Consider the following 11,691-nt stretch of genomic DNA (forward strand, 5'->3'; position numbering starts at 1 on the left):
ACACAGAGGTGACAAGTTGCAACATTACAGAGTGGCATTTATTATTCAAGAACAAGGGGGATGAACTCCCAGTGCAATTCATCCTCTCTCTCAGATACAGAGCAAGTCTTCCCGAGAGCAACAAAGACATCCCTCAGCAGCTGCTGCTCCAGTTTTTTTACTACCTTTTGGGGACAGGGGACAGGAAGAGACATGACAACCACCACCCCATCTCACCATACTGAACCATCTCATTAATCAGCATACAGATATTCTCCACCGCTTCTGGATCATCAAAGTGAAGGCAGTAGGCATCTTTGATCAGGTTTATTCCACTGCCTTTTGAATCCATTATAAGTCTCAAAGCTGCTGTTTCTGAAAGGAAGACAAACACTGCTGGGCTACTTGGTAGCTGCAGGCTGCATTACCTGCTTTCCAGTCCCCTGCTCCAGCTAGCAAATGTGTGATATTTTTCCAGGAAGTCATGCCCTTTTATTTTCAGTCTTCCTAAAAGCTATTCTGAAGTATATCTGGGCAACAAGTAGCAGACCACTTAGGCAGCTGACACCATCATGCAATGGCCAAGTGGTATTTTAACATTTACTCTTTTCATATTCATTCAGCTCTAGCCTTTTACACAGCTGAAGCAATTCCATCATAAGTAATAAAACTCTCAAGCTGCTAACAGATCAGCTTGTGCTGATCCAATACTTCTCATACACGCATGCTGGGTCCATGCGAAGAAAACAAATTTGCACCTCCAGTTTCACTATTTCCTCTTCCAGCTCTGCAAGAAAAGATTAACTCAGGAGAGCAGCTGTCAGTCCCAATCCCACCCTGAACTCTTGATCTATACAGAAGCATCCACTTCTGAGCTGATGTGCAATTAATAAAAGAATTGCTGAACGCTACCAGAGAGCCTTAGAAGGCTTCCTAGTGCCAGGCAGGCATTCTTCACCAGCACTGGTCTTCCTGGGTTCATCCTGAGTGCATCCAGCAGAAGTGCTGTTGTGGGCTCGTATTCATTTTCATTTAAGCAACCTTAGAAAAAAGACACACAAACCCCCGAAACATCAATAGGCTCAAAAGCCTTCACACTGATCAGTATTTCAACTTCTGCCTCCTGTTTCTGAAGAGATATTTTAATATGTAATAAAAGATACAAAGAAAGCGTGTGAAAGCCCATTCTGCAATTAAAAAAAAAAAAAAAAAAAAAAAAAAAAGGCCCAACGTGGTCTTTCCATGAGTTGATCCAGGGGTCTCGGAGAAACTTCTGATACATCACCCATGTCAAGATTCCCTTTCATTCTCCAAGCCAAAAGGAATGGAGAGTCCTAAACAATCATCCTATTCTGCTGGTGGGTACCAGAAATAAGATTGCTTAGGGTGTTTTACTTCGCTCTTCCTCATGGAACAATGGCATAAGCACAGGGCAGTAGGTAAACATATGGCAGCATTCTGCATGAGGAAGAAATAAGACAGTAGTACTGAAGAATGCATTCCTTAGTGCGCATGATCATGAAAGATGCATTTTATTTTTTTAATCTGAAACATTATTCCAAATTTATAAAGCAAATGGCATAAAAACGAAGCCTCCCAGCCCATGCTGCACAACACTAATGCTGTCATCAAAGGTGTAACACAAATGAGATCCTTGGTCTTAAGAGATAAGCCAGAGAGTGCTCTGCACAACATAGGTTATTGTAGCTGCCCATCATTACAGTAACCATTAGCAGCATCAGTTACGTAACTGCTACAGCTCATCAAAAATAACTTCATTAGGGAGTGTCAGAGAGTGAGCGCAGAGAAGACTGGTTAAGAAAGGATGCAAGTTCCTAACTGCTGTCATCTGCAGAGTCTGCTAGGGCCAAGCAGCCTGTATTTCAAAGATCATCAGTGACAAACATGTCTGGCACACCAGCCTTTTCCAGGGACAAGGAGACTGGGAAAACACACCTTGGAGTGACAATGCCCATAGAGCCGAGCAAGCAGACTCTGCAACGGCTCCACTCTGGATGTGCTCTTGAAGGACCTCAAAGACAACAGGGACAGCACTTGCCAGCAATGCTCGGTCTATGTTAGTCTCTGAATTACCAGAACAAAAAGGAGAAGCATCAGCATTATTTAATCGACTAATATCATATGCACACTGTATGCCAAACTGTATCAGTAAAACCTTAATGGGTGATGGCATACAGTAATGCAACATTATCTTAGGATGGACAACAGCAGAGGGTAAGCATATAAAGATGTATAAAACCAAATCAAATTTTAGAACACTAGTAAATAGCAATGTTTATTGCAGAAAGCTGAACTTCTCCAGCCACTAGCTTTCTTTGCCATTTAAATTCTACATGGGGATCACAGCAAGAGAACTCAAAGAATAGCCATCCTTCTGACAGAATATTGTCTGCAGGATGGATATTTGGCTAGTCACATAAATCAAATGGGTGGTTTGTTGCACTGAGGGAATCCTGTGCTTTCAGCCTTCCTGGATGAGTAGACCACCACACACCCATACAAGAACATGTCACAGAAACAAATACCTAAAAAAAAACTCCCAGTGTGGTCTCATAATAAAGGGTCAGCTCAAGGAATGACTTGTGGCTCTTCAACTCTGTGGGGTGATGCTGGTTTAGTTTTGAGGCAATGGGAGGAGTGCACTTACCACCTTGCTAAACACATTTCTTTTGGGAAAGCAAGTCTCTAGGAGATGTCCAACTCAAGATTTAGCCCAGTGCTGCCAAGATAAGTGTGATGCAAAGCAATGTTATTAATTCCAAATGCTATTCTGATAGCTAATCTGATATGCTGTTTGCACTGCACAGAGCAAAATTGTGTGTACCCTTTCATTTCTGACAGCCTGTTCATAAGCTGTATCTTGGCCCAAACAGTAAAAATTTGACTTTGACATCTTGTCAGAAAAAAGCTTCCTAAAAAGTCTGAATTAGTATTTAGTTTTCTCTCATTTAACTCTGGATCACTTGAAGTTATTCTAGTAGTGCTGAGGAGACACCTCTCCAGAATGGGAGAAAGGAATAAAATCCAGTCCCAGCAACAGGAACGTCTGAATTCAGATATGATACCTGCTGCCTTTCAGTCAGTCTAGGCACAATATTTGCTGCGTTCTACTCACCACTCACAGCCAAGCTCCAGAGAACCCCACAGCAAGGGAGGCAGATATTCTCATTATGAAGAAAATTTCTTAAAACTGACAGAAGGTCTGGAATTACTCCAAAATCCCACAGAATCTCTGCAACGACTTCTGAAAAACACAGAAAATAAATTCTACAGAATCTGGTTATTTTTGTCCCACTCCCTGTCCTCACAACAGAGAGCACTCACTGTATTTAAACAGTGATAACAAACCAGCAACATGATACCATCAACCAGACAACAGGAAGAGAACAGACCGAAGTCTTTAACAAGATGCACTTAAGCACAGTGCTCAGCACAAGTGACCCTTTCAAATGGATGTTTGGCCACTTTTTTCCTTACAGATCTGAAATTCACAGAGCAGAAAAGGACTCAGAGGGTATAAATTGCTATTTTTCAAGTGTTTGCAATTTAGCAATTCAAGTTACCTCAGCTTTAGAATTAGGGAACACTCTAAAAGTAGTTTGGTCTTAGACAAGTTTACTTGTACATGATACTTTGTACTTTTTTTTAATATATAAGATTAACCTCTTGCTGCCAAATTCTTCTGTAAGCAGTTAGAAAAGCAGTCTTCTGATGACTGTTGAACTGACACTGAAGACAGGTAAAAATACTCTAAGTATTTAGCAATTAAAATCTCAGGAGAAAAACAAGAAACAATTAGGTAGAAGAGTTTCAATTCACCATAGCACAGTCGAAAATAGAATCCAGATTCTATGTCCCCATTCTCCCAAGCACTACTATATGCACAGTTTGTACTTGTTTCCAAAACAAGATGAAATACAGAATTGCATCTATTAGAGTGGTCCTGTAAGTACCTGAAGCCTCAGCAGTGTATTTTATACTTTATAGAGTGTAAGCTTACCAATATTACCACTATTGAACCAATACCTACAGGCATCTACATCTCTCAGTGAAGTCACAAGTTCTGTATTATAATATTATTATAATACAAAAGCAGAAACACAAGAATATTCCTCAGATATGAACCAGGTCACCCACCGCTGGCTGAAAGGATCATCAATAACGTATAGACCAATGAAAGTAACTCTTCACTTTCAGAGTGTTTTCTCACTGTGTCTAACAGAAAGCTGATCATGTTCTCATCCAGAGCCATCATCACATCCTGTTCTAGAGCTGTCAGAAGAAACATTTGAACAGAACAAAGTCTGAACCCCCTGCTGTCAGTGCAAGTAAAACACACTTTTTTTGTCATTTCTTAACATAACATATCCCAAAGTTAATTTCCCAAAGTTAATTTAAGTTCTTCTTTTTCTGAAACACAATTCTTACTATTTTCAAGCTTGTATCATTATCAGGTAGATTGCCAAGAAAGTGACAGCAGGGACCAAACAAGAGACCAAAACACACTTTTATGGTTTGAAATTCAAATACCAGAACACAGAGTCTCTTATTTACACACTCTAACATGAAAAGAAACTTGGTAGCCTAAGATCAGTAACCTGTATTTAAAATTAACATTAACACAGAATTCATGTATGCCAGTCCTGAATTAAGCGCATGAGAATTCACAATCTTACAGCTGATCAAATTTCTCTATTATTTTTAATTTATCCCCTAAAATCATCACTGAACCCATTTCAAACCTCACCTGCTACTTCTAACTTTGCAAGATGTAGGCTGTATTACTCAGCATAAGTTGGAAGTCTTATAACCATACCTGGATTAAGAATTTCAAGCAATAAACTGCAACCAGCTACTTGTAACTTGAGAGAATTCACATGAGTCTTCATGGCAAAAGTGATCAATTCTGTGACCATCAGCAGATAGGGAAAGGCTGCAGGGAAGAGTTGAGATCACATTCAGTTTCACAGCTTCAAACACTCAGTGGGTATCTATACTCTAAACCACAAGAGTTCCAGTTTCAAGTAAATTTAAGTCCCTGTGGGCAACGTGATATGGCAGAAGAATATTCTTGAATCAGAGAGAAGAAAATGCTTGTATAGGTGGAACAACAGATAGTGAATTTTGTAGTCTCTATGGGAAATGCCTCTTTAATTGTGACAGCTGCAAGGCTACATAAACTAAGTGCAGCCAGCATGTTCCTCATGACTCACACCGGCATGGTTCACTGGTCATGTAGCAAGGTGCAGGGCAGAACACTGTGCAGGAGCCCAAACCAATGCTTTTCAGAATCTGTGGCAAAAAGTGTTTCACTAGGTCTCCTAATTCTAGGAAGACACTGAACTTTTGGAATAACTAATACAGCTATTCAGTGTATCCACAAGTATATGATAAAGTATTGAATTAAAACTGGACGGTTTTCAGGAATGCATTCCGAGCACCTTCAAAGATGTGAGCAGTCATGGCAAGTCACAGAGCAGAAGTGACAAACAAGCCAATCAGATGTGTGCACAGCCTTGGATCACTGTCAACAGGATTGAATGAGAATCACAAAGAGCCATTTGTTTGGTTATTTATAACCAAACTCTGCTGTATTACTGAGCAAAGATTTCTTCAGTAACAAAGTTGAAGACATGGGTAACTAAAAAAAAGCAAATCGCTTTTTCCTTGTCGATTACAGATATGAACACCTCTGTGTTTAAACCTAATAAGCTAATGTTAGCATTGAAATGCTATCAAATGACAGCACATTTAATAACTGAGTTAACAGGGTGCTTTGAAAATACTAACCTTGATCTGAAAGATTAATCTGAAAAATGTGCAGATGCCAGGAGAATGTAGAGTCTTCACTCACACAGCTTTACCAGACACTCAGGAATTAGACATGTGTAGCTTCCTTTTGCTCTACCGGTGTTAAAGCCCTAGGCATTACCCTCAAGTTGCCCAGCACTGATACGAATTCCCTCCCTTAAATGTCAGTTTGCCAATTCAATGAGTTGCCAATCAAAATATCACACAGGTTTTTTTCAGTGCCTCTTTTCCTCACCCAGTGAAGAACTTCTCCTGTGCAACAAAAGCAGTCACAAAACAAGTTCATTAATAAAATAGTGACTTACCACTCTTCTCTCTTACGAAGCTGGCAAGGTGCTGAATGGCTTTCACCTGCACTAATTCTATATGCCAGAAAGCCTGCATGATTTCTACATAAACCGAGAAAATTCTTTTAACCATTAGATACAAACACTTAGAGAAAGCACCCAAATTTTCTCTATTTCATGCAAGATGAATTCGTATAAATGAAAATAATGTAATTTGTGATTGTTGGGGGGGGAAAAAAAGTTTTTCCCCTAATTCATCAAACATTTAAATACTGCAAGTGTTCTCATTCACCTGCATGATCTGTGAATTTGGCATTATAATCTTTGGGGACCTGTTAGAATATTAAATCAGAGCAGGAATAGGGGATCTAAATGCATTATTTGGATAGCCTTTTCAGATTAAGAAAATACTTTCCTTATTTAGAAGGAATTAATGGAGCAGATCCTTTGTTGGCATAATTTGGCAAACATTGTTAGAATGCAGACAAAGTGGGCCTCCCCAGTTTCCTGAGGAATGATCTGACCCCATTTACTGGTGCAGTGGGTATGGCTGGTAATCTTACAAGCTTATATAAAGGCTGTGTAAAATCCTTCCTCCAAATAGCATCCCACTTTATTTCAAGTAAAATTAAAGTCCAATAATTGATTTTCAAATAAAATACATGCTAACTGGAAAACACAGGTTCATCTCCTATGAAAATCACTATTAATTTCATTTTCCTTATTACCTAGGACATTTTCAATTCCTCCCTCAAGGAGCACATCTATTATTTTGGGAGGCAAAGACGTTTTCAGTTTTACTGAAGGTGCACCAGCAACAATCAGGTAATCCCTAATAAATGGAACATCAGTCAGATCTCTAGAATTACAAGAGACAAAAGCAGTACCAACAAGTTAGAAACGGTAAGTTACAAAGGAAATCCATAGGCTTTGTTTCATTTTGATATAAAAAGCTAATATTTCCTCTCAAGACTGGGTTTTGACAGAACTTAATTAACTTCAAAACAGCTAAAGAAAGTTTCCACTGAGCAAGCCATGCTTTGGCTTCAAGTTAATGGCTTGTAAAACTGTATAACATGATTTTATGAAGTAACTATCAGAATGGCCACTTCTGAACACCAAGCCATTGACTTTCCTAACAACTCCATTTGTCATGGCAGTATGATCAGCAACCTTGACTCGAGCTCTTTCAAACAGCAGCTAACATTCCCATCTTTGTGAAGGGAGGTGAGGCTTAGGAACTAAATAAATAAGTAAACCAACTCAATAAAAGGCAAGAATCCAGAACTCACTCTGCTGTGGGTCTCCTGCTGGGCTGAATCTGCAGCATCATAAGTAAAACTGGAAATAAATTCAAAGAGCTGTTATCTCCATTCTGCATTAGTGTCTCAGCTCCCTCAAGACAGCTGGTATCTTGCCTAATATCCTGTAGTAATGAAGTGATCTCTTCTCCCTGTGAAAAGTGTGGTATCAGAAGATCTTTCACACACTTGCTTACAGGCATCCTAGTAGGCCCATGACATTTTTAATCTATAATGAAGCATTATTACATACATTCAGAACAAAGCAGGTCATCATGTCAAGTAGAATACAACCTAGAGACCAGATGTCAGATTTCTCAGTAAAAATAAAATCAAATGTTTCTGGAGCCATCCAAGACTTGCTATCTGTTGAAACACAAGTCATGCAGTAATGTTGCTAACAGCATACTATATACAGTTCCTGTTTGCACATGCATGAACTGCAGGCAATTGGTTTATGTCAAAAAATAATTCAGGTACATTCTGCAGAGATTAGATACTTTTTACTGGTGACATGTCACAAGAGACTAAAACACACTGTAACTAATGAGCAATTTTCTAAGATGTTACTGCATATGTATAAAGCTAAAAAGGATTCAAACTGTATCTGTTGCACAGGTCTGGGACTCAGACATACCTATAGCTTTCAATTGTGAACATAATGCTGCAGGCAACTGCCCATGAGTATCCTATTCACACTTTAGAAGACAGTGTAATGCAGAAAAGGAGGAGGGAAGATTAGTTCTCCCTCTTTGGCTGATTTTTCTGAGGGCTAAGAATATCCACCATAAACAAATCTTTTAAAGTAAAAATAAAATAAAATAAAAAGAGTAAAACAAATAACTACTTTCTTCCACTCTTATTTTCCATTTCATCTCATCTGTCATAAGTGTTTCTGTACTGAAGTCGCTAAGCATGAAGGATGCTTCACCAGTCACAAGTATGTTTGATGGCTTGAGATTTCTGCAACACAAAGATTTTCTGTCAACCTGTGAAACTGGAGTCTACTGATACATAACTACATGTTCCCAGTATCTTTACACACCTGGATATGAAGTCCAGAATTCCTAGCTCCTACTCCCCCTTTTGGAATAGTAAAAATCACTGCCTCTGAGCAGCTGTGCTGAACCAACAGTCACTGCAAAGAACAGTGACCTATCAGACACAGAGAACAAGATTTCTACTCACCTGTGGAAAATATTTTGTTTGTGTATATAAAACAAAGCATCCACCATCTGTCCCAGGAACTTCACAATCACCTATTGAGGGGAATATACATGAAAGCAGAACAAACAGAATAACTTCCAGATACCTTTTGGAAGACAGCTTCCAAAGCACCCTTCAGCAAAACACTGTGCTTTGAAGGTTTTAGTCAGGACTTTGAGAAAGAGGGAATAGAGAGGAAGAAATATAAAAGCAGTGAAACTGTCAGTTCAACCAGATGCCTTTTCTGTACTTTTTACCATGTCTGTTATTTTTTCTGACTTCTGTCTTTTTTCCTTGATGACAGATGAAAGATCTCCTTGGCCTGAGTGCTGCATTACCAGACAAAGGAACAGACATGACACCTGTAAAAGACATCACACCAATCTTGTCCAATTGTCTGCATGGAATCCCATATCCAGTAAGACAGATAAAACCAAGCACTTGGCTGAACTGGTGGGTGTGCTGTTCACCAACACCAAGGTGTTCTAAGATGAGTAATCTCTCACAGAGGAGACAGTATTTACTCTTTTATTAAAAATACACCATGTTTGTTGTTGTTTGGGGCTTTTGGGGGTGTTTTGGTTTTTTGTTTATTATAATAAACAAAAGCATCTTCAGCATCTTATCTGAAGCCACATGGGACAATTCAAGCGAAATACACATCCCTAAAATCAACACAAAGTTTGCCTGAGCACTGAATAAATTCTGCAATTAAATGAGTCGGGACTTTCAGCTTCCCATAGTCTCCTATAAAAGGGTTTTCACGCAAGCATCTGCACACTGGTTCATATCAGAAACTGAGGCAGTGTGCAGTACTGCATGTGAGTGACTCTGATCCATGTATCTGCAGAGCTTTTCAGCATGTCTATTCAGGAGTTAAAGCAGACTCATTTCAGATCAAACCACCTTTTTTTTTTTTTTAGCATCTCACACCAACAACCCCCAGATTTAAACCTGCAAAAATGCTGGCACACCTATGTGTTAACCCTGTGCTCCAGCATAAACAATCCTGCTTCATTCTCACCTTATTATCCCAAGTCACAAACGATTCCTTGTAAGTACAGATGTTTGCGTGATGAAGTTCTAGCAAATCCATTGCCTGCAGACATAAAAAAAAAAATACAGAGAGCTTTCAATAGCTACACAGTCCTTCCCATCAACAGGTCCTTAAATAATATCCCAAGTCAGCTCCTGACCTGTTCGTGTTGCATGCTTGCTCAAATTCTTTCAGTGTGCAAGCTCTGTTATCTATTTGCATCCACCAGTGCCAAGTTAAGGAAAACATTTCACTAAAATTCTACTCAATATAATGCTGCAACAGCCTTGTGAGATTCAAGGATATAAACTGGTCCTTGAGGAGATGATATGTGAACCAACCCCCTTTTTCAGTTCCTAATATCCAAACCTGAAAACACATCTTAGAATATGAAAGTAAAGATGATTTTTCTAGTGTAGCCATTATTTCCAGTAACTCCTGTGCAAGACTAACACTGGTGAGATGCTTATCTCCTTAAAGCTGTTTTCAGTCTGAGGATTCTAACAACTACCAATTACTTTGGCAAGTCTGATGATGATGTGAAAGGTAAGCAGAATTCACCTTACTCTCCTATAGTTGTGTTTGTGGCTGTGCAGACACAACAGAAGAACTCTAAGAGCCATGCTCCCAGCTGGCATAACTGCATTTATTTCAATAAACACATACACCAGCAGAAAAACTGGACCAAAGTATCAGTAAAGCCTTGGTACATAAAAAGGTCACTCCTCGAGCAGGATGAAGCATCTGTATAGATGTGTGTTCTCACTCATTTACAACTGCAGAGGTCATGCATGCTGGATGTTGTGAGACTAACCCATCATCTGCTACTGCATATGTTTTATTGAAATAAGTTTTGGTATTTTAATAGTATTTCTGGTGTTGCTTCTTATTCAGGGCATTGAAACAAGCTTAAAAAAAAGTATAACAAAAGAAAACCAGTCAAATCATTCACATCAAAAAATATCCAACTCTGAGAAAAGAACTTATCATTAAATATGTTAGCTAGAAATTGAGTTATGAGTAGAACTCTGAACAGACCAAGATTCTCCTTGAACTTAAAGGCCAAAACAATGAGCTTTGCTCTTTGTCTTCAGCACAAAACAAACACAAACTCTGAAAAAGGACTATCCTCTGAGAACAGCTGTCCATTTGAATCTACGTATTCAAAGAGAAGAGCAACTAATACACAATCCTGGCCGAAGTCCAAGCAGAGGGCAGGGAGAACACCCCTCAGTCCTACCTGATTTACATCTTGACTATTTACTTAGTTAATCCTTACAGATAAAAGACTTTGTTCTATTAAAGACTTTGGTCTTTGCAATAAAGTGCTAAAGAAAAACTGCACCCATACCTCTTTCAAGGCCTCCTTCGCTTGCTTTTCTTTAATGCACTGCACCTGCAACAAACAAAAGACAAGGATGAGATTATAATATAGAGACAGGCAAACTTTAAGCCTGAGCAATCTTGCCAATACTAGAACTGCAAGTTTGTATGAATTGGCATAAATTTTCAGTGATAGCTCCAGTCTCTAATGTTTAGAGCAATCTTGTTCGGAGATGGCCAGAAACAGAGCTTCAAACAAGTCCGCAACAGTTTTAGCTAGTCCTTCCTTGCACTGCCAAAGATGCAGTAAGCTAATGTGAAAACACATCAGATGGACCTAAGTAGGCTGCTCCCCCTTCTAACCTCAATATTGTAGTAAACTGATCTGAATCAGTCAGTTTCCAAAACAGAAGCACAGTAAGATGTAAGCCTACTTTTACCCGGTGGACAAGCTACCTGTATGTGTCTGTTACTATCAAAGCGGCCAGTCATTGGCAAACGTTCCAATGGACCACTTTCTCACCTGCTTTATTATATATTTCTTCTCCACACTCTTTTCTGTTTTCAATTCAGCTACCAGCATCGTGCCCAGTGCCCCAGGCTGGAGCCGCTCCAGCACCTGCAGGGCATAGGAAACACTCACGCATTTGCTCAGTTAGAGGCGGCAGAACAACCAACCGAGGCAGAAAGCCCCTTCAAGCCGCTTTCCCTGCGGACACCCTCCACC

At 39.4% G+C, this 11,691-nt stretch overlaps 1 protein-coding gene across 1 annotated transcript in view; it reads right to left on the reverse strand.

Annotated features, from left to right (window-relative positions):
• Positions 1–11,583, reverse strand: part of STKLD1 (serine/threonine kinase-like domain containing 1) — a gene marked incomplete at its 5' end in the record, with an annotated part of 13,189 nt that extends 1,606 nt beyond the window's left edge. The window contains 16 exons of the mRNA XM_010010188.1: positions 217–354; positions 892–1,020; positions 1,936–2,064; positions 3,116–3,244; positions 4,138–4,272; positions 4,817–4,933; positions 6,117–6,200; positions 6,827–6,957; positions 7,391–7,551; positions 7,653–7,765; positions 8,247–8,362; positions 8,588–8,658; positions 8,863–8,967; positions 9,630–9,704; positions 10,993–11,037; positions 11,488–11,583. Coding sequence (XP_010008490.1) covers positions 217–354; positions 892–1,020; positions 1,936–2,064; positions 3,116–3,244; positions 4,138–4,272; positions 4,817–4,933; positions 6,117–6,200; positions 6,827–6,957; positions 7,391–7,551; positions 7,653–7,765; positions 8,247–8,362; positions 8,588–8,658; positions 8,863–8,967; positions 9,630–9,704; positions 10,993–11,037; positions 11,488–11,583 — 1,774 coding nt within the window. The remainder of the gene's footprint in view (positions 1–216; positions 355–891; positions 1,021–1,935; positions 2,065–3,115; positions 3,245–4,137; positions 4,273–4,816; positions 4,934–6,116; positions 6,201–6,826; positions 6,958–7,390; positions 7,552–7,652; positions 7,766–8,246; positions 8,363–8,587; positions 8,659–8,862; positions 8,968–9,629; positions 9,705–10,992; positions 11,038–11,487) is intronic.
• Between the last annotated feature and the right edge of the window lie 108 nt (positions 11,584–11,691).

This window comes from Nestor notabilis, unplaced genomic scaffold, assembly GCF_000696875.1.
Source record: "Nestor notabilis isolate BGI_N333 unplaced genomic scaffold, ASM69687v1 scaffold34832, whole genome shotgun sequence".
NCBI lineage: Eukaryota > Metazoa > Chordata > Aves > Psittaciformes > Psittacidae > Nestor > Nestor notabilis.